The sequence below is a fragment of the Phyllopteryx taeniolatus genome, chromosome 6, assembly GCF_024500385.1.
Source record: "Phyllopteryx taeniolatus isolate TA_2022b chromosome 6, UOR_Ptae_1.2, whole genome shotgun sequence".
Taxonomy (NCBI): domain Eukaryota; kingdom Metazoa; phylum Chordata; class Actinopteri; order Syngnathiformes; family Syngnathidae; genus Phyllopteryx; species Phyllopteryx taeniolatus.
The window spans coordinates 20,714,999-20,738,651 of record NC_084507.1 but is presented as its reverse complement, the minus strand read 5'-3'; the positions used below and the strand labels follow the sequence as shown (position 1 = coordinate 20,738,651).

The 23,653-nt window shown below is 42.5% G+C and overlaps 1 protein-coding gene across 4 annotated transcripts in view; it reads right to left on the bottom strand.

Moving 5' to 3' along the window:
- The window catches only part of col6a4a (collagen, type VI, alpha 4a), a 41,497-nt gene that overhangs the window by 12,797 nt on the left and 5,047 nt on the right, over nt 1–23,653 (bottom strand). Inside the window, exons 1-10 of one of the 4 annotated variants that reach the window (XM_061775434.1) lie at nt 20,232–22,058; nt 16,847–16,937; nt 14,129–14,737; nt 11,265–11,852; nt 7,187–7,759; nt 4,887–5,507; nt 4,033–4,593; nt 3,107–3,664; nt 2,240–2,818; nt 25–603 (exon numbers count right to left, since the gene is read on the bottom strand). In XM_061775434.1, coding sequence (XP_061631418.1) covers nt 25–603; nt 2,240–2,818; nt 3,107–3,664; nt 4,033–4,593; nt 4,887–5,507; nt 7,187–7,759; nt 11,265–11,852; nt 14,129–14,737; nt 16,847–16,937; nt 20,232–20,282 — 4,810 coding nt within the window. In that variant the 5' untranslated portion in view covers nt 20,283–22,058. Of the gene's footprint in view, nt 1–24; nt 604–2,239; nt 2,819–3,106; nt 3,665–4,032; nt 4,594–4,886; nt 5,508–7,186; nt 7,760–11,264; nt 11,853–14,128; nt 14,738–16,846; nt 16,938–20,231; nt 22,059–23,653 lie in introns of those variants that run through there. The other 3 variants (XM_061775435.1, XM_061775437.1, XM_061775438.1) reach the window with 3 other exon arrangements.

The window sequence follows — 23,653 nt, the reverse complement described above, 5'->3', positions numbered from 1 at the left end:
AAAAAGTAGGAATATGGAACGCACTTGACAGCTCTTTGGGAGGTTTGGATTTACAGATGGTGTCGACCACCTTTTGTCTGATCCTGTCCAAACTATCAAAGTTCTCGACAGTGAAGAGCCTGTCGTGGGTGCCTGTGATCTGCAGGAGCTGCAGGTCGTGGACGTCACCAATGCCGATGACGAACACCTCCACCCCGAGAGCTTTGAGGCGGTCCGCGGCATCCTGCACCTCATCCTGGGACTCGCCGTCCGTGATCAGTACCAAGTTCTGGGAGACACCGGCTGACCGGCGGCAGCCGTGCGAGTCCTCAAAGTGACCCCTTATGGCATCCAGGGCGAGTCCGATCAGGGTTCCCCCGCCGCGCTGGTTCATACCCATGATGTGCTTGGTCACCGACTCGTTAGTGAAGAACTGGTTCAGGTAGAACTCGTGCTGGAAAATGTCACTGAACTGCGCCATTCCGACGCGTACTAAGTCCTGGCTGACTTTGAAGCTGGCCACCAGTTGTGTGGTGAAGCTCTTCATGATGGTGTAGTCTTGAGGGCGGATGCTGCCCGACTGATCGATCAGGAAGATCAGGTCGGCTTTCTGCTTCTCGCAGGCTGCAAAAGCAAAGAGAACACCATTGAAGAAAATTTACAGTCTTACAAGATCATGTCCATCTCTTAGCGATCACATCATCTGATTAGTGAACCAGTGGACCGTCTCACCATGAGAGCACATATGCTTCCGGGTGGCAATGGCCTAAGGTTTCTCCGATGGGGCGACTAGTCAACAAACCCTTCCATAGCATTTGACCAAGATGGAGAAAACAGGGTAAATGTCTTGAATTTTGCTTTTAGCCTTCTTCTCTAGTGCCATAGTATGAATGTGTGACATGTCAGTCGAAAAGATGATGCTACAATAAGCAAATTGCTTGGAAGGGAGACGGAATGCCAGTCGAAATTTACATTCCAACAGGGTAAGTTCATTCAAAAATAGACGTGGTGAAAATTCAGACATTGTTAATCATTGAGGGAGTGACTAATAAATTGACTTTTCTGTTGCTCGGATTAATGGAACAGGTATGCTGTTTTCACAGTGAAGTGCATATTGTACTGTTATCTTCTAGCTAGCCATTATGTTTTGCTCAATTACTCAGGCAACACAACCAAACATTTTATACAAGCCCGTGTAAAAATGTCTTCCACAAACCTGATGATAGAGGTTTGTTACCCATTCTGTCTTGTTAGAAAAAGCTACTCCGCCTCTTGGCGGTCTTGCCATCTTCTCTTTGCAACTATTTATGACATACACTCCATTTGTCCTCATCACCCACTAGTCCACCAGATTCATTTAGTTTTTTGTAAAGATATTTTTTTTAACTAAAAAAAAAAAACTAAAACTTTTGAATACTGTTTCTCTTTTTGTCAGCATTTTCAGTTGAGGTGAGTGGTAGTCACTCGCGTTCTGCCACCCGGAAGTACTCTGACACCTATTGTTTACAAAAAGTATGAAATATTATCTGAATCATCTCCTCAGTTTGATGTTGAATAGACCTTTTCATATTACTTGCAAACAGTAGACAACGAGGGTACTTCCTGGTGGCAGAAAAGTGACTGATTACCACTGACCTGAAATAAAACTAGATATGTTTGGGGTTGCGCCACCAAAAATACCCCAAAAGGTTTAGGTATTTTTTCCTACTTCCTTAAAAAAAAAATCCAAATTAATCAAGAGGAACCTGTGGGTCAAGAGGATTAATCAAGTGGATGTCGTAAATAGTTGTAAGACATTTCCTCACCAGGCCTGTATAAAACATTTGGTTGGGTTGTCTTTGAGCAATTTAGCAAAACATAATAGCTAGCCTGCAAGCTAACTTTAGCTCTATAGCATGTTATCCATTTCACAATCAAAAGAGTACATCTTTGCCATTAATCCAAGCAACAGAAAAGTCAATTAAATAGCCAGTCCCTCAATGATCATTTTACCTTAATTAGGCTACATTTCCCTTGGAAGTCATTTGCCTCACTTAACATCTTCTTTTCGACTGACACTTCACACATCAAACTACGTCAGTAGAGAAGAAGGGTAAAATCATCATTCAATGCATTTCCCCTGTTTTCTCAATCGCTCTGCCTTGGTCACATGACATGGAAGAGTTTCTTTACTTGTGGTGCCATCAGAGAAAACACTGTCAATTTATACCTGCAAGTACGAGTATGGTGAAGAGATGAAAAGGTCTATTGTGTCTTCTACCTGGTTTTGTGGAGGTGCAAAGAACGTTTGTGATGTTCTTGTCCAAAGTTTCCAGAGCGGCAAAATTGTCCACGTAGAAGACTCTGCTTGAGTCATGCCCAGCCATGATCTCCAGCTGGTTCCTGATGGCACCCTCCACTCCGATACTGAACACGCTGATGCCTTTTTCTCTTAGTGCGGTGGATGGTTGACGCAGATTGTTCCGATCTGTGGCATCACCGTCTGTGATTACCATCAGAATCTGAGGCACATTGAGCGCTGCCCGACCACCGTACTCGGCATTGAAGAACGACAAAGCATATTGCAAGGCTTTTCCTGTGTAGGTGTCTCCATATGGTGACTTGAGAGCCGATATTGCTTGAAGAACTTCTCGCTTGGACTTGTATTGGTTGAGAGTAAATACTGATTTGGGGTCTGAGGAAAACAGAATGACTCCAAACGAAGTTAGGTCTTTGCCGACCGTGGTTTGGTTGACCATGGATGACATGAACTTTTGCATGCTTCTGAACTTGTCCAAGGTGATGCTTGTGGAGCCATCCACCAAGAAGATGATGTCTGCCTTCTCAGTCTTCTTGCAGTCTGGTGGAGGAGAAAAGAATCAGCTTTATTTCCTGTAAGAACCAGCAGAGTACAGCGACCCTCCACTATGTTGCGGTTCATTTTTCACGCCCCCGCGGTATTGCTGATTTTTAAGCAATTGTTTTGGAAAGTTCAAGTGTGTTTTAAAAATACATTTAAATGTGTTTAAAGCATGTGGAAGAAGTTCTTTATATGGTCTATCTATATCGCCGGTGGGTCTGGAACGTATCCCCCTCGATAAACTGGGGTTCACTGAATGTGAATGGTGAGCAGTGTGTTACGAAGGACCTCTTTCTGGATCGCAGATCTCCAAAGCCACCTGGCTCTCCAAGTCCTTCAGCGCATCAAAGTCCCTCTCGGCGTAGACGCGTTCTGGTGATCCGCTGATCTCCAGCAGCTGGGTGGTGTTAGCGTCCACCACCCCGATGGCATAGACCACGACACCCTTGCGCCTCATGGCCACAGCGGGGATTTTGACATTATCTTGAGCTTCTCCATCGGTAATCACCACCATCCTCTTCCCTACGCTAGGGCGCCCGCCTTGGGACGCATCAAAGTACGGCGATAAAACTGCGATAGCTTCTCCCGTGTGCGTACCTCCTCCGATCTGCTGCATGCCATCGATGGCTTGCAGCATTTGGTCTTTTGTGAAATGGCGGTTGAGGGGGAACACCAGCTGTTGGATGGTGCTGAACTGCATGACTCCCACATGGACGTCGTTCTGCCCGACGTTGGACTTGCTGACCACAGATTTTATGAAGTTTTTCATTTTCTCATAGTCCTGTGGGTAGATGCTCCCAGAGCTGTCAATCAAGAACAGGAGGTCTCCGGGTATGTCTTTACAAACTGCAGACACACAACACAGAGCATGTTAATCCTTCCTTTGTGGTGCACTAAATTCACACAGCCAAATTGTGCCCTGTGTGGTGGCACATATCGCACATGCCAAAATTCTCCACTGCCCTCAACAAAATTTGCAAAATGTGGACCCCCGCATCTGTTTCTTACTGGGGAATATGTACCCATCTATCCATTTCCTATAACGCTATAGGGGTTTCTATAGTGGGTCAGCTGGAGCCTATCCCATCTGACTCTGGGCAAGAGGCAGGGTACAACTTAGACTTCTGGAGTGTGAATGGATGTTTCGACATGTGGTTGTACTTTACAAAGAAAAACATTTAATGTTCTGGTGGCTGGAAAAATTTTGGTCTCACCATCTGTGGTGCAGATGTCAGTGATGATGTCATCCTTGATGGGGTTCAGAGCATCGAAATTATTGACAAAGAACGTCTTCTTAGGGTCACCGGAAATCTCCTGAAGTTCATCCATGTCGGCGTTCTTCACTCCGATTGCGTAGATGGTGACACCCTTTGCTCGTAGCTTCTCTGCAGGCACCTTGACCTCATCCGAGGATTTCCCATCCGTGATGACCACCAGATATTCCGGCACCTTCTCACCTCGAGTGGCGACGGCCCGATCAAACTGTGGGCTCATGAACTCCAGTGCTCTTCCAGTTTCCGTCCCACCCCCCACCTGCACGATGGCCTCCACCGCCTTCTCCAGGCTTCCGGCGTCCGCGTAGGCCGTCAGATCAAATTCCAAGTTGGGTGCATCTGCGTACTTGGCGACGCCCAACCGGACGTGCTGAGGCCCGATGCGGAAGGTACTGATGAACTCGATGATGAACTTCTTCATGTCGTAAAAGTCGGTGGGGTAGATGCTTCCAGAGTGGTCGATTAAGAAGAAGATGTCTGCCTCATCAGTTTGCAAGCAGCCTAGAACAGAATAGAATAAATTAGAATAGATTGCATTTGGTAGAATTGTTTTGATTCTAGCTGTTTTCACAACTATTTCTTACTTATCACTTCGTAGCTTTTTTTTTTTTTATATCGGGCTATATAGTGCAGTGATTCTCAAAGTGAAAAATTTGTTTTAAAATGAACAGTTCTTTTGCTTTGCTGATTAAATGTAAATGTATTGAACTTAAAACTTAAATACAACTGACCTGTACTTAGGCAGTGATTCTAAGTGTTAATGTGTTTCATTAACCAAATGCGACGATGCAAACCTTCCTTGATGCTACTTCTTCTCATATTAACGCTGACCGCTTGTCGCAGGATGTTGTGGCAAACAATGTTCTGCAGCTTCTGCTCCAGCCCCTGTAGTTTGCCAAAACTGTCCACGGTGAAAATGTGCTTGCTGGGGGGGTGGGACGCCATTTTCACCAACTGAGCATGGTTGGCGTTTTTGACGCCCACCGTGTAGATGGTGACGCCCGCCCGACGGAGGGCCACCGCAGCGTTGCTCACGTCATCTTGGGATTTCCCGTCGGTGATCACTACCGCCACCTGCTGGACGCCCTTGTCCTTCCTGCTGCCTCTTTCTTTGGTGAACACGTGGTCCCGTGTGAAATTGAGGGCGACTCCTGTATTAGTGCCGCCGCCATGGTATGGCATTATTTTGATAAAACTAAGCAACTCGCTCTTGTCGTTGAAGGTGTTGAGGTAGACCTGTGCTTTCGCTTTGTCACTGTACATCACGATGCCCACTCGCACCTTGGACGGAGCCACGTGCAGGCCGCTAACGACCGAGTGCAGGAACGTGCGTACCAGCTGGAAGTTTGGAGTTCCGATGCTTCCGGACTCATCGATGACAAAAACGATGTCTGCCAGTTTGGCTCCTTTGCATTCTGTGGAAAAAGCAACAAAAAAGATGAATTCTCTAAGTGAGCTGAATGTTTTAATGTAATGAAAGTGGAATTTGTTACAGTTCAAGTTCAACTAAGGCGCAGGGGTCAAACTCAAGGCCGGGGGCCCAATCTGACCCACCACATCATTGTCGATGGCCCTAAAGCAAACAGTGTAAAGACGATTTCTTGATTATATTTCTTATTATTTCTTGCTAAATGGATTTGTTTTAATTTCTGGTAAAACATCTGTACCAAATTTGAAAATTGTTCTTCAATTTTAACAGATATTACAAGAATTTTTTTCACAAATTCCCTTCTAAACATACAGTACAGTATCTCACAAAATTGAGTAATGTACAATGCTTACATTTTTGTAAATATTTTATTATATCTTTTCATGGGACAACACTGAATAAATTTCACTTTGCTACAATATAAAGTAGTCATGTACAGCTTGTATAAATAAGTCCTTACTGTCCCCTCAAAATACCGCAACGCATCACACAGCTGTTAATGTAGCATAGACAGCTGGCAACAAAAGTGAGTAAACCCCTAAGTGAAACTGTTCAAATTAACGCCAATAAGCCATTTCCTCTCTCCAGTGTCACATGACTTATTAGTGTTACAAGGTCTCATGTGTGAATGGGGAGCAGGTGTGTTACAATGTGGCCCGTAACAAATATTAGTTTGACACACCCGATCTAAGGGTTAAGCCACAGACAAAAATAATTCTTAGTTTTCTTTCAACCTTCAACAAAATTCTTTTTCTCTGTCTCACAACTCGATGTGACATGAAGTTAACCCCACCAGCAAAGGCCTCAGTCTGAGGCTCCCTGGAATTCAGTTTCAGGAATTTGAGAAGCAACCTCTGCATGGCTCATGTGGTAGAGTGGTCATCTCTCAAACCAAAGGTTGTGGCGATGCCGAAGTGTATTTGACCAAAATACTTAATCCCTGAGTTGTTCCTATGCTACGTCATCAGAAGGTGACACTCGACACAGTATTGTACTGTATAAAAACATACAGTAGTAACAATTAATAGAATGTAAATAACTAAACACATTGTTATCATATTTAATGTGTTCATTCAATGTACATTGTGCTGCTCCTTCTGGCAGTGTTGGGAAAGTAAAATTTCTACGCGAACTAGTTCAAAGTTTAGTTCAGCATTCCAAAAATGAAGTTGTTCAGTTCATAATTAAAAATTTTGAACAGCAGTACGATTAATCGTTTCTTACAGAGCGTGGAGGATACAGGTATATGCCTGTCAGTATTGTTATATGCTCTGTCTGTATGTGTCATGCACCATTTACAGTATATAGTAACTACTGCAGCATCAATGTTAGCTTCGTTATCCAGTCTATTGCGTTTCACACTATATGTTAGCATTAAGCTAGCAGACTTTTGGGGAGGGAAAAAAAAGGTTATGTAGATTGTTTAAATACACAATGTATACAGTTGATTTATTTTATTATTATTTTTTCACTTTATCTTTTTATTTTATTATTTGAAAAGCTCATAAACTGGGGCAATTGTAAGTCAGGTACAACTGTATGAATGAAAACCCATTTACCATTTATCCTCCACCGGAAAGCGCTAGATCTTTTTTCTGCATCATCTCAACAACTTTGATGCTCAAACTCCCAGAACTCAAAGGACAAAAGAAGACTTCCTCTTACCACCAGTAAGATTGACCTTCAGCTCCTGGTCTTCAAAGGCTGTCTTCAAAGAAGGAAGGACATTGGCGGTGGACTGGTAGACATTGGAAGCACTCGAGGCTACGACCCGCATCTGCGTCATGGACGCGCCGAGGCTCAGACCCACCACGTTCACGCCCTGTGACTTGAGTAAGCGGGACTGCTTGTAGACTTTGTCGTCGGAATCTTTCCCACTGAGAACAACCAGGAACTGTCGGACGCCTTGGTCAGCCCGGCTTCCCGCTTGGCTGGTGAAGAAGTGCGAGCCGGCGTACTCCATGGCTGCACCCAGGTTGCGCGGCTCATTGGGCTGCAGTGTATCCTTGGAGAAGCGGCGTATGGCGGCGATGATCTTGTCTTTGGTCTGGTGAGTATTCAAGTTGAACGCCACCTTGGTGTCTTGACCGTACTGTGCCAGGCCGAGGCGATGTGCCGAGATTCCGAATTTGAGTTGGTTGGCCAGTCGGAGCAGGAGGGTGCGGACTTGCTGGAACGCGGTTTGATTCACGCCGCTGTCCACCAGGAAAAATATGTCCGAAAACCTTTCAGACAAAGCTGAAAAACAAGATAGATTTTTAAGCATTTTTTTTAAAATTGGTTTCTACAGTATACATGCAAGTCCTAATTTTGAGTTGAAAAGTTAGCTAGGTAGGTATGTAGGTAGGTAGGTAGGTCGATAGATAACTTTACAGTACATTCAATCTGCTAAAGTTGCTAAACTGATGCTGCATGTTGGTATATCAGAATCAGAATCAGAATCATCTTTATTTGCCAAGTATGTCCAAAAAACACACAAGGAATTTGTCTCCGGTAGTTGGAGCCGCTCTAGTACGACAACAGACAGTCAATTGACAGAGAACACTTTTGAGACATAAAGACATTGACAAAAAACAGTCACTGAGCAATAAAGAGTTAATAGTTATCTGGTAAGCAGTCTAACTATGCTACAGTAATAGTCATACAATTACAAGAAGAGACAACAAGATTTGAAAGGTGAAGTCAACTCAAAATCGTCTCTGTCTGGAAGTGTGAGCTAATGCTTAGGATGTTAGCAATTCCGCTAATATTCTGGCCCATGTTAGTTTTGGCCACGCAAAGCTGAACTGCAGACTAGTTCAGGCTACAATGGGGATTTCTAGGGGGAGAACAGGACCGAATTTTAACCTCCCATGTTTATTGCTCTTAAGAGGCATCCAGGAGCTGAAAGTAATTATCCCTGCCTGCCAAAAGCAGATCTAACGACTTGTTACTTCCAGACTTTTAATAACTGACTGGGGATTCATTTCTGTGGAAACTTCCCACAGCAAACATGCATTGCAGTAAATTCTGCTCTTCCACAGAATTGTTTGTCTTGTGTGTTTTGGCCGGCGTCACACATCTTGTTTTGGTCTACATTGTTGTGGGCTGGAACGAGACTATGTTGCGTAACCGTCGCACAACATGAATTGTTCATTTGAGCTGTACATCGGGTCCTCATCATCAATTCAAAGTCTAGAAGGTCAGCGGGTCATAATTACAATAAATAGTTGTATGAAAAACACTTGTAGGTCATAAAAATCAAATGAAAAACTTCTTGTGCCCCACGTATATGGAAGCCGTTTTACCATTTATTCCATATCCTCGATATTGTACTAGCACACTTTGTCGGAGAGGTGGAACCAGAAAACGTGTCACCGGTCAACGCTTCCAGATAAACTTGTTACCATGGCAATGACATCAACAAAGCGCCATGCCAAAGTAGTGTGTGTGGGGGGGTGACAAATTGAAGAAAAATGTGTGGTGGTCGTCACTGGTGTTAGGGAGAGGACGTTCATTCAAGGATTGCTTGAGATATGTTCACGTACATTTAATACAATACAGCTCACAAGCATGCGACAAAATGTTATGCAGCCTAGCAAGCTAGTGGTTGTAAGTAAACATTCTGTCAAGTCATGCTCTAAAACAGTGATTTCCAACCTTTATGGAGCCAAGGCACATATTTTACAATTGAAAAATCTCACGGCGCACCAACAAACAAAAATGATACATTAATTACTGTTTGTACTACTGTATTTATTTGTTCTGTCTGTCACTATGGCTCACTGGCATAAATAGATGAACAAAGATACATTATTTCTTGTAAATAATTTTTTTTTTTGAGCAATTGGGTAAATTTTTTTATTTCCCACAGCACACCTGAAGAGCGCTCACGGCACATTGGTTGAGAATCACTGCTCTAAAGCTTCGATAAACATTTGTTGTGCGGGTGAACAAATGTTGACAATGGCATGCACGGGAGGCAATGTGCCAATCATAATACGGAACCCTATTGGTCGACGTCAAGGTGCACGTCGACCAATAGGGTTGCATGTTTGATTTTTGGGATATCTTCCATGTAGTGTGACATTCTCCGAATTGTCGTTGATATGTCACACTACATGGAAGATATCCCAAAAATCAAACATGCTAGACTTTTAATTTTGGTGTCGTAAGTTTATTGTAGGGCCAAATCGTTGGTCGTGGATTATGTCACACGACAAGAAGTTTTGGCGTTCCCAACAAAATACGCCGGGCCCGATCTGGGAAATCGGCTGCGATAGTTAATCGGGCAAATATCGGGGCTAAAATCCTGTAGTTTGATCTAGGCATTAACGCCTGGAGCAGACTACAAGACAAATTTGGTCTTTCCCGATTGCACTATGTCAGACTACTGAGATGAAATCTTTCCTTATCTCGGTCAAACAGTGGCAACACTACACGGCGGATTCCGGTACCACCCCATCCCGTCTTTTACGATCACGGGGCTTGATCTTGTCCAATAAAAAATTGTTGGAGAGGCGTAACCAGAAAACGTGACGGTCAACGCGACCGGATACACTTTACCATGGCGACAACAACAACGATGTTGCCAATGTGGCAATGTACTGCGTCGGGTGAAAAAAGAACAAAATGAGGAAAAACGTGTGGTGGTCATCGCTGGTGCTAGGGAGGGAACGTTCATTCAAGGACTGCTTGAGGTATGTTCACGTACTTTTAATATGATACCACTCGCAAGCAGGCAACAAAACGTTATATAGCCTAGCAAGCTAGTGCTACCACTAACAGTTGTACGTAAACATGCTGGCGTTCTGTCGAATGCACATTGATTTGTGCGCGTGAATAAGTATTGACAATGGCGTGCAAGTATGTTGACAACGGCAAGCATGGGAGGCGATGGGCCGGTCACAATACTCAATCCTGTTGGTTGACGTCGAGGTGCGCTCTCGAAGAGTTGTTGTTGATATGTCACACTACATGGAAGATATCCCAAAAAAACAAACATGCTAGACTTTTCTTTTTGCCGCAATAGGGCTATCATAGGGCCAAATTGTTGAAATTTTGTTGTTCCCGGCAAAATATGTCGGGCCCAATCTAGGAAATCGGCTACGATAGCTAATCGGGCCAATATCGTGGCGAAAATCCTGTAGTCTGATCTATGCATAAGCCTTTCGAGCATTATTTTAATTTCATGAGATTTTAAAGAAAAATCCAACATTGGGATATATATCGTTATCGTGATACAAAATTATCTAGAGTATATCAGGATATCAATTTTGTCCATATCGCACAGCACTATGCTATGTAGACACATCTTGTGTATTATCATATAATGAAATAGATTATATCATATATAATTTGTATTATTTCATTGACTCACCCAATGAGAACTCATAAGAGAATCGATAAGAAAACAGATTGATAAGCAGATAATGTTAAATTCTTGTAAATTTCCATCCCTAACTAGTGTGCTGAAATGTCATAAAGAAGTGGAAGGCAGTCAGGGAAAAAAATGTAACTAGTAAAATACAGTCCCTCTACTAGTGCACACCAATCAGTCTACCAGTACACTGAATTGTCCTATGAGTTAGGACAGAGAGCGTACTAGTAGATGGACGTTAAGCTCTGTATTAAGGATACTTATATGCTCAAACGCCTTTCCTAAGAAGTATTCTGATGGCACCTATCAAACTATTTCCCTGCGTTCAGTTTGTAACCTGGAAACCTAAACCGAGGAGTCCCTAAATCTACTTCCATGACTCACCTTGCCTCTGGTTGTCCATGGAGGTGCACACAGTTTGCAGTAGACTCTCGCTCAGCCTCTGAAGAGCTTGGAAGCTGTCAATGAAGAAGCGGAAGTGATCAGATGGTCTGTTGGCGATGGCCTCCAGCTCGACCATGTTGGCTTGTCCAACTCCGATCGCGAAGACGATGACCCCGTGTTGTCTGAGGCGCTGAGCGGCAGCCACCACGTCGTCAGTTGAGTCTCCATCCGTGATGACCACAGCGATCTGGGGCACTCTCTGGTTCGCTCGGCTACCGGCGCTTTTCGTGAAAAACTGCGTCCGCACAAAGTCCATGGCCTTGCCCGTCTCCGTGCCCCCCGTCCGATAGGGGAACTTGTCCAGTTCTGCCAGTAGAGACTTCTTGTCCATGTGATCTTTCAACAGGAACTCTTGAAAGGTTTCGTCACTGTATTGCGCCAAACCTACGCGGACCTTGTCGGGACCAATGTCAAAACCGGCCACCACGGTTCGGAGAAACCCTCGGACCTCCTGGAAGTTGGCAATACCAATGCTAGAAGATCCATCCACCAGGAAGACTACATCAGCCACTGAGGCTTTGGCACATTCTGGGAAAGGAGAGAACAAAGTTAGCATCTTTTTTTTCATCCATCCATTTTCTATAATATTTATCATAATTAGGGTCGAGTGTGAGCTGGAGCCTACGCGCGGTACACCCTGAACTGGTCGGCAGCCAATCACAGGGAACATAATAGAATAATTCCAGAATTGGAGGACATGATCGGTCCTCCTGGCCGCAATGAAATTTCAAATATTCCATACACAGAATACAGAAACAAACATGCACTTATTGTGCACAGGTAACATTCTTTGAAGCACTGTCATAAAAGTTTGACAAAAGGCAATCTTCTCCAACTGAATCATTTACATTGCTTCGATGAGCCGTTCTCTCTGAGTTGGTAGCTTTACAGAAATCCAGTTTTTCATGATTGATTGAAGATGATGAATGATTATTTTTACTCTTTGAAGAAACACGGAAGTTATGCAGATCTCCCAGTATACTGGTTTGTGGTGGGAGTAGAATGACTGTAGTTGTACCTTTCATTACTTGCTTGTTTTTCCCAACTAAATTCCTTTGATTTTATTACAGTCCCACAACAAATGGAGCATAGTTCCTTCACTAGCCAGCACTGCATTTAATGCATTTACTGTCATCCTTCAAGCTCATTTTATACAGCTTTGATGGGGTGTACGACAAAGAACAATCGTTTCAGAATCTGAAATTGCCCAAGTTTTTTTATTTTTTTTTTTTTTTTTTATACAATAGAAGGGCTGCTTTGCATTTTTCCATATTTCATTCTAAGGAATACACTACTCACAAAAAGCTAGGAATATTTGACTTTCAGGTGAAATTTGAGGATTAACCTAAAATGCACTGTAACATTTACAGGTGAACTTAAGTTTATCGTCTCTAAAGTTTTGAATGCCCATGTCAATCTGTTCAATGTGGTTAGGGTTAGTTTTTGCACAACTCGCTGTCGTTTCACAGTGGAGCTATAGGGCAAAATTCATGAGACGTTTTTGATGAACAAAGCAAAGCATTTCCTGCATCATTTAGAAATGGTATTTCAAAACAGTCCTCTTCATTTGGCTGTTCACATTTTGATGTCATGAGACCAAGACAACACTTAAAGTCTCTCCAAACTGAAAATAAATGAATTGTAAATTTGACACACCACAGAGAGGAATGTTGTTAACACCCCTGCCAAATTTGAATGGTAAAAAAAAATCACCAAGTATATAAAATGAGGCTTCAAAATTGTAAATTTATCAAGCCATTCTCTCTGCAGTCAGAAATCTGAAGCTGAAATCACGTACCGCATAAATACCACTGCTACAACCTGGAAAAATGTATGCTATTTTATTTAGCATCTTTCTTATGCCTACAGAAAACTATATGTTTGAGCCACGAAAATATATCTGTTGAAAGTCTCTAGTGACTGGAATATAGCCCAATCGGTTGTCACAGTGCTTTACCACACTGCAAGAACGAGGCACTCTAAAGTGGCCACGCCAGCCCAAAACCGTGTTCCACAAGCTGGCCGTAATGTCGGACTATTAACTTTCCCCCTCTCGCTGTGCACAGACTGATAGCTGACAACGAGGCACTCTAAAGTTGCCACACCAGGGGACTATCCAAAGGGAATTTGCATTTTCGAAGTGTAGTTATAGCTAGCTAGCTAACTGCAATTGCACCAGAATACCGCTTTTGCGAATAAAGGCATCCATCCATCCATTTTCTGAGCCGCTTCTCCTCACTAGGGTCGTGGGGGGTGCGGGGTGGGGGGGGGGTGCCTGAGCCTATCCCAGCTATCATCGGGCAGCACTCAAGTTATACTGGAGCGGGGGCGACTCATGCTGGATGTCTAAGTGAGTCAGTGGGCCCGTTTAAACCACATCCACAGCCAATCGCAGGGCACATACTGTATAAACAAACAACCATTTGCACAACATTCACACGTACAGGAAATTTAGAGTTTTCAATTAACCTACCCTGCATGTTTTTGGTATGTGGGAGGAAACTGGAGTACTCTGAGAAAACCCACGCAGGCACGGGGAGAGCATGCAAACTCCACACAGTCTAGCAGTCTTTGCACGTTTCTAGCAATTATATTCAAACATGTAAAGTATTCAGAATTAGGTCTCTGAATTCACTTTATAGTGTCTTTAATAATATATAACAAAGTTAGCAACTGTAGGTAGAATTTACTCTGGAGAAGACACCAATGTTAAGCAGACCACCCAACGTTTGTGTCTGGGATGCAGCGATGCCATGTTTTGGGTCTCATTGCCACCGCGAGGTATGTGGCGAGACGCATGTTACCTTGAGACAACTGTAGAAGTTGTCGTTTGACTTCCTCCACCGTTGTGCACAAGGTTTGTGCGATGCTCTGAGAAATTCCCTGGAGTGCGGCAAAGTCAGACACGCTGTAGACGTGCTGACTGTGCGGTTCATTGGCGATATCCCTTAGCTGATCTACGTCCGCGTCTTTAATCCCGATAGCATACAAGATGATTCCTTTCCTCTTGAGCTCCAGAGCTTGAGAATCCACGTTATCTTGCGATTTTCCGTCCGTGATAACCACAGCGATCTGGGGCACATTCTGGCTCGCCCTGCTCCCGGCCTCTTCCACAAAATGATTACTCAACATGAAGTCTAGGCCTTGACCCGTGTGGGTGCCGCCACCCATGTAGGGCAGCGTGCTGATGTACCGGAGGATGTCGGCCTTCTTCTGGAAGGTGTTGAGCAGGAACTCTGTTCTCGGTGTGTTGCTGTACTGGAGCAGAGCGATACGGACCCGGTCAGGGCCTATGTCAAAGCTGTTGACCAGTGTGGACAAAAACTGGCGGATCTGCTTGAAATTCTCTGCGCCGATGCTCCACGACCCGTCCACCATGAAGACCAGGTCGGCCACGGCTTCTTGAGTGCACACTGACAATGATGGGGGCGCAGGTCACTAAGGGTTACATGATAAAGCGGCGGTTTCGGAAGATGTGCGAGTCAAGAGCAAGTGCTTTGCTAGCGCAGGTGACATGTAGAAGCAATGCAAGTTTAAGCAATTATTACATATTGTTGATATCCAGTTTAAGGTCCACAAGGTGTGTTCTTAAGATGGATAGCAAGGAAACTGAATAAACACTCAAACGGCTTTCCATATGAGAAGACATAAACAAATCTGCTGTGACTGGCAGTGCAAAAGCGTGAAGAACATCCAAGCTGTGTGGCCTTCAGCTCACGTGAAGTGTTTGCGTCTGTGTAGATTGTCAGTCATCCAGGTCATGGTAATCTGTAAAAGCTGAATGGAGGAAACTGGAGTCTTCTTGGTTTTTGAAGACATTTCACTTTTAATCCAAAAGGCTTCTAAATATTTGGCATGGAGTTCCCCATTTATGTCTCTGGTGGGTGTGTCCCCTGGGAGGTGTCACAAGAACTGAAGAACTGAAGCCTTTTGGAGTAAAAGTCGAATAAACATGAAGAGTCCAGTTGCCCTGGAACTTCTTGACCTTTTTTAAGCTTTTGTGTCTTCATGGGCTCATGTGGAATCTTTTAAGCTCCTGGAGAAATCTCCAAGAAGATTTGCACGCTGAGACAATGGACCAGATTTACAAAGATCCCAAATAGCGGTGCTAAATTGCATGTTCCACTGTCATTGGGCATGTTTGTTATGACCCCTTTTGAATCACACAGTTTGTACAATTAAATAATGTGTGGGATTACGATTCTGGTATATAAACTCCCTGTCTGAGGGGGGGGGGAACAAGTTGTTCATGAGTGCAGTCTATCATTCTGATCATTTTTGGGAAGCCAGTAACTGCATAAAAGCCATGATTTGTTTTAGTTAACTTGTCCCGAGAATTTGGTAATAGCATGTATCTGCACATCTTGCGTAACATTGCGTAATTCGGAAAGCACACCCAGACAACTACTCAAGGAGAGCCCATCACCAATTGTCACAATGCGGTGAAATGACCCAGATACAAGGAAATGCAGAGGTGAAAGGAGTTTTGTCATAGGTGATATACGATAGCAAGAAGAAGAAGATGAAGAAGAAAGAAGATACTCCAAAATTCCATTGCTGAATAGATGATATGGCTTGATAATTTCTGCTTCTGGCATTTCACAAAACATTTATATGTGCGGAAAAGACGATTTCTCTCTGTCGCCTCTCATTTTGCCTATGCCTCCTCCTCACCATGGTCATAGTTATGCACAGTGTTACAGGTTTGCACCTGCCTTTCAGACACGATATTTAAAGACACAAAATCAGCCGCCGCAATGCATCTAAAGTTTGATAAACCACATCGCGTGTGCTAAATTAATCTACAGTATTTGCATTGACACCTATTATAGTATTTTGCGCATTCGAGAAGAAATGAATTGCATGGCTGTTTTGCCTGTTTGGCAGACAAAATCCTGGGTTCGCCCAGTTAGAAGATCAAGATCACTTTCCGTATCTTTTAGTACAACCCCAATTCCAATGAAGTTGGGACAGGTGCCAAAAAAGACTGAGAAAGTTGAGGAATGCTCATCAAACATCTGTTCGGAACATGCCACAGGCTAATTGGGAACAGGCTTCAAAGCTTCAACAATTAGTGTCCTCAGTTCCCAAACGTTGATTGAATGTTGTTAAAAGAAAGAAGAAGACACAACTCACTGAAAGGCTTTTGGATTTTCTTGTTGTTTTTTTGGTTTGCTTCCAAGAATACACGTAATCAGATCATTGCCATGATAACATCTTCCACTTTTTTAACGCACTCTTGAGTCATTGAGGAAAGAGGACCACGACGTAAATTGTGGAAGCACGTGAGGCATTAGTGCGTGAAAGAGCACAGGACACGCACACACACAGACACACACACACACACACACACACACACTGTGATGTTAGTATAGGTGATATTCGTGAGAATGACTAAGGTGCCAGATGTGTGTGTGTGTGTGTGTGTGTGTGTGTGTGTGTGTCTGTGTGTGTGTGCGCGCCGATGTCCTGTACATGCTGGAATGAAGGAAGTGAGGTCATATCTCCATAATGGCACCCACCTGTCCTCTGTGCAGCATTGCCATGGAAACAGACGGCCACCATGAGAACGAGGAGAAGATTCTGGCCCCCCGCCATGATGATTTCTTTCTCCTGCAACGAGAGGGCAGTAGCAGCCATGTTGTCTTTATTGAAGTCAATATTAAATAAACACAAAAGTTGAGATGCTTTGCTCAGCCTCACATTCGTTATAGTTACATAAACTATTCATACAAGCAGCACCGTGGAACTGCCTCAGTTCAGTGCCCGGCTGTATATTTAAACAACAGAAAAGAAAATAGATTTAGATCACATGAAGCGAGGAAACTAATATATTTCAACAATTTGATTTTTTTTGTTGAATTATTAAACAAATGACAGCTTTCTTATACTTTTTTCAGCGTACGGTACGGTGGGCCTGAAGTGCAAAACAGAACAGCAAATAACTAAACATTCATTCATTCATCTTCCGTTCCGCTTATCCTCACTGGGGTCGCGGGCATGCTGGAGCCTATCCAAGCAATCTTCGGGCGAGAGGCAGGGTACACCCTGAATTGGTTGCCAGCCAATCGCAGGGCACATAGAAACAAACAACCATTCGCGCACGCATTCACACCTAAGGGCAATTTAGAATCCTGAGCATATCTACCCACTATCAACTCATGTATGCAAGCTAGGCGGTGCAGATGTATGTTAAGACACCCAACTCCCCAATCCTTCAAAGAGGCCGCTGGCCGCTGAGTTAGCGGCCCGGCCTCTCGTCTCCCAATACATGACACAATGACAGCGTGGATTTGAACCCTGATGTGGTCGACCCCCCCAGGAAGCGTCGCGGTTGTTACGTAACGCAGAGCCGCAAAATCAAATGGGTTACATACTGTATGAGTCAAAATAATATTTCATAGCAGCAGCTACGTTTGAAGTACCAATAAGGCTCATTTCGAAAACCACGCCAGAAGCCAATAATTTCCTGGTCAAAGCGTCCAATCAGCGATGAGTCTCATCCCCGACCAGTACCTATCTCTTCCGGTAGCTTAATGGCGTTGTGTTTTTTTAACTTGCCGTTGTGTTTAGTTATTTGCTGTTGTGCTTTTTTAACTTGTGGTTGTGTTTAGTTATTTGCTGTTGTATTTTGCACTTCAGGGCCACCGTAGTATGGGCCCTGACATTGACTGGCAAACGGTGCAGAGTGTACCCCTTTGCTTTCCTTTCTCCCACAATCAGCTGGAATAGGCTCCAGCTCACTTGAAACCCTAATGAGGACGCGGCACATCTGCCTCACAGTCAAGAGGTTCTGGGTTTGAATCTTAGGCCTTCATGTGTGGAATTTGCACGTACTCCCCGTTACGTTCATTGGTCGTTAAAGATGGGAAAATGATGATGATGATGATGAAATTTTGTGTTTGCGAGGAGCCCTCAGTCACTTCCTGTTGTGTTTGAGTATGAGCAGCTGTCCGCTATCAGAAGAGAAAGAGGAAACAGTGGCCCATCTGCTTGCGTTTAAACCGACGGTTGTGTTTCCTGCAGACCCACGCCAACCACATCAATCGGCAAATGGCGGAGGAACTCTTTGGAATGTCATGTGCGTGACGGGTGTCAGAAAAAGATGAAGAAGAAAGAAGGAGAAGCTCCAGGTCAATGCGACTAGAACAACAATTTGATTAGGTTCTTATTCAAAAAGGACCACTGGTAGCGTGGTGGATTCTTGAGTATGAATGCTTATTTGTTGATATGTGCCCGGTACCCCATTTCACTCACCAAAAGTCAACTAGGATAGACTCCAACTCACCCTAATGCACAGGTGTCAAACTGAAGGCCCGGGGGGCAGATCCGGCCCACCACATCCTTTTATGTGGCGGGCGAAAGCAAATCAGGTGCATCAACTTTTGTAATTGTTGCTAAAAATTTGTACCAAAATTTCAAAATCATCATTTCGCTGCCGTCAAGCCAAAACCTGCTGTGTTGCAATTTGGTTACTGTATGTATGTGTTATACTTACAATTTACTTGACCAACTACAGTGTTGAAAATGGCTTGCTGACGATGCATTGTTTAATGGCTCAACAAATATGCTCTTTTTTTTAGTCAGCTGGAAATGTGATAGTTTTGAAGATGCGAGGTTTTTTAACAATATGTAATAAATTATAACATAATGATAAATAATAACGTAGTAACATAAAAATAGTAAGCATTTTTTGTTGCCAAACCCCTTTTTAACGTAACTGGAACAATAGGGTCACGTCATTTGTAGATGTGGTAACCCAAACTCAAAGGCCAGGGGCCAAATCTGGCCCACCACATCATTTTATGTGCCCCACAAAAGCAAATCATATGTGTCACTTTCTGTGATTCTACTAAAATTTTCACCAAAATTTCAAATCGTCATATGTAATAAATAATAACATTGAGATATAGCTTTTTTTTTGTTTGTTATCAAAACCATTTTTACAGTAACTTGAACAATAGCTGAACCAACTATTATCCTTGACATCTGATTTCATAACTAATTATCCATCAATTTGTTGTGTACATGTAATATGATGAAACATTGATATGGTTTCACAGTCATAGGGGGCCATCTGAGATAAACCATACCTACATACCCATGCCCTAACGCGACCTTTTGAGGACAAGCAATCTTAAAAAAATGAATGGATGGAAGAAACCTTTATTAACATCTGGTACTAAATACTACCCAGAACTCTAATAAACATTCTTGATGAGCTGAATTAATTTATGCTCCATTAACGGATGGATGGATGTTGTTAGCATGCCAGAGAAAGAGTGTGAGCCTTTGAAAAGTTAATGGTGCCTATTGTATTTATTACAGTTGAGAGGTTACAGATGGGACTGAGATGTTCATAAATCAGCAGAACTGTGCTGGAATGCGTGTCTGTGTGTGTGTGTGTGTGGCTGGTTAACACACGTCTATGCCAGCCAGGTCCGACTGTATTACGGGAATGTGAGGATGAGGAGGACTAAGTACCAGTACATGAAACATCTGTGTACGTATGTGATCTATATAAAAACGTGTGGATGTGATATATTTGTATATGTCGTGTATGTCATCTGATGTGCATGTGTATGTGTGTGTGTATGTCATCTGTACATGAAGGCGTGTATAAGTTAAGTCTACATGTCATGTGTACACACATAAAGGTGTGTGTATATAATGTTTTTATGCAACGTGTGTGTGTGTGTGTGTTTGTGTGTCTAGATGCATGGTGTCAACCGCGACATGAGAACCTAAAGACTCAACCATGTGATGTGCATATTGGATTGGTGTGTGTGTCAATGTGTGCCTGATGTGTATATTAAGGGGTCTATACAGTAGGTTGTGCGTGTGTGTCTTTGTGATGTGTACATTAAGGTGTGTATATAGGTTTCAGGTCTGCGTATAATCACTTGCCAGGCGGGATGGACCTCCTCCAAGGAAAGGGGCCCCGCTAATGTGAAGCATGTGGTCGTAATCACAGCGAGTCAACTTGATTGACTTTGTTTACTTGCAGAGATCAAATATCTGCCTTTGCTCAAGGTCACGCTGCAATGCTTGGAGGCTGGGAGGGGTTTTGGGGAGTTGGGTTCAGGGATCTGGGGGTTTGGGGGGAGACGCGGCATCTGATTGGATGATTGAGAGCATCTGAAGAGCGAAAGCCGGCCTTGAAGGGTCAAAGGACAGCTCAGTGAAACAGGTGAAAACTTCTGATCATTCATCTTCTTGTTATTGTTCCTGTTCTTGTTCCTGGTCTGTTTTTATGCTAGCTCTTGTTCTTATTTCGGTTCTTGGTCTTTTGTTGTGGTTCTAGTTTTGCCCTAATTCTTGTTCCTGTTCTTTTGTTCTTATTCTATTTCTTGTTCTTTTATTTGGTGCTGTTCTTGTTCTTGAACCTGTTCCTGTTCTTTTTCTTATGTTCTTGTTCTTGGCCTTGTTTTAGCTGTTGCTTTCATTGCTGTTCTTGTTTTTTCCCTTGCTCTTCTCCTTATTCCCATTCTTTTTCTTGCTGTTGTCCTGTTCTTTTGTTCTTGCTGTAATTCTTGCTCTTGTTCCTGTTCTTCTCCTTCTTTATCCTGTTCTATGTCATGTTTCTGTTCTTTTTCTTTTGTTCTTGTTATTGTTCCTGTTACTGGTCCTCTTTCTAGCTCTTGTTTTTGTTCTAGATTTTTGTCTTGTTCTTGTTCCCTCTCCTTTTGTTTCATTCTTCTTGTGCTTTCTCTTACTCTTTTTTTGTCCTTGTTCTTGTTCTTGCTGCTGTTTTTGGTCCTTTTCTTTTGTTCTTTTTGTTGTTGTTGTTTTCTCTTGCACATGTTCCTATTCTTCTTTTTTTCTTGTTCTTTTACTTACTTTTGTTTCTATTCATGTTGCTCTTTTTCTTCTTATTGTTCTTGGTCCTGTATCTGTTCTTTTTTTGGTTCTCATTATTGTTCTGGTTCTGGGTCCTCTTCGTGGTCTCGCTCTTGCTGTTGTTCCTGTTATTGCTCTTGTTCCTGTTCCTATTCTTGTTCTTGTGTTCTTGTTCTCGTTCTTTCTCTTGCTCTTGTTCCTATGCTGGGTCTTTTTTCTTGTTCTTTTGCTCAATCTTGTTTCTATTCCTCTCGTTCTTATTCTTCTTGATCCTGTTCTTGGTCCGGTTTCTATCCTTGTTCTTTTTCTCATTCTTTCTCTTGTTCTTGTTCTGTTTTTTTTGTTCTTGTTCTTTTTGCTTACTCTTGTTACTGTTCCTGTAATTATTTTCTTCTTCTTGATCCTGTTTTTGGTCCCCTTTCCTGTTCTTTTTCTATTGTTCTGGTTATTGTTCCTGTTCTTGCTGTCGTTTATGTGACTATTCTTGTTCTTGTTCCTGGTCCTGTTATTGCTCTTGTTCCTGCTCCTGTTCTTGTTCTTTAGTTCCTGTTCTTCTTCTGATTATTCCTGTTGTGTCTGCAGTGGTATTATGTCATGGCATTTATTCTTAGAAAGCCATTAGCAGAACATAGTCATTCAAGTCGAGTCCGTTTGGAGTAGAACCAGCGGCAGAACAGAGCCAGCTGGAGCCATGTGGGACTTGGGCTGGAGTCACCAACTTTAATCCAGAAACCTGTAAAACGTCAGCTTGTCTTAGAGATTCATTACAGCTCCTCTCGTCTGCTCAAATCCTCCAGGAGGCGCAGAAACAGAACCAAGCTCGTACCGGGCCCACGCCAGAGAGCCATCTGGACAACAGATGTGTCCTTGGCCACTTCCTCCTTGTCTCAGCCGACACTGAGCGCCACCTTTTCGGCTTGTTGCTGTAAGTGAAAATTGATTTATTGACACACACCAAAGTCATACTGCGCCTTGGCCCGGTTTTGATACTTATGGACTTAAGATGGCTTATGAAGTGAAGTCAACTTCACACATCATGGCCACACTTACCGCCATTAGTCTTGTTCTTGGCTGCACGCATTTAACACAAAGTCCACTCTCTCCCTTTTACTACATTATTATTTTGACTACTTTAAGTTATTATTACGACTACATTATTATTATTAATACATTATGACTATGACTACATAATTATTATGAATGCATTGATATTAGGGCTAGAGTAGATGACTATAATGACTATATTACTACTGTGACTACGTTATTATCATTATTAATATCACAACTACATTGATATTATAATGACCCAATGAGTACTATTGTGCCAACAATAGTATTATGACTATGACAACAAGGTTATCATACATTGATATATATTTATATGTATTATATTTTATTACTAACACTACATTAATATTATTATGACTCCATGAGTACTACTATGCCTGCATTATTATTATGACTATAATATTATTCCTATGGCCACATCAGTATTATGAATACATTTATATTATGACTACATTCATATTATGACAATATTATTACTACGACTACACTAATTATAGTATAACTACATTAATATTATGACTAGATTGCTATTATTTTTACCACATGAATACCATTATGACAACGTTAACATTCGGGTGTTCTTGCGAGCTATTATCCACAGACTTGAACAATGTACCATCACTTTTATTTTAGTTGATATTTAAATGACATTGCGTGTGCGTTCACGACACACATACTGTACGTATGAGTACATATGTGTATCTTTAAAAGGTGAGTACACATTTGGTAAATATTTCATCAGAGGGTTGAGGCAGTGCTGGAAAATAACGATGGAATCACAAAATAGCAATACTTTCGGGACAATTTAGACAGTTTTACTCAGGGGTCTATTCACTTTTGTTGCCAGTTTAGATATTAATGGCTGTGTGTTGAGTTATTTTTAGGGGACAATAATCTAAAATCAATGTACAAGCTGCACACAGGATACATTACATTGTAGCGAAGTGTAATTTCTTCAGTGTTGTTCCATTAAAATATCGTCACTGTATTGCACACATATTTTCTCACAAATTGATATTATTCGTCAGTCCCCACGTGGGCCTGTTATTTTTTAGTCTGTTATTAGGTTGTTTTTTTTTGTTCACAAATGATTGAAAATGGCTAGCTCTGCCTTTGATGATGCAATGTTAATGGCTCAACAAACATGCCGGTTTTTGGTTTCCGAAGAAAAGTGATGTTTTGGAGATGTGAAGATTCCACCCAAGGCCAGCAGAATATAATATTTACAAAAATGTTAGGGGTGTTCTCACTTTTGTGAGATGCTGTAAATGACAGTGATTCTCAAAGTGTGGTACACGGGCTCTCGCGAGTGGTACACGAAAGAATCACTGCGCGAGTACAGTTCAGTTGTATTTAACATTTTACATTATATACTATATAATAATAATATCTGTATAAAAAACTGTATATCTATAGTAATA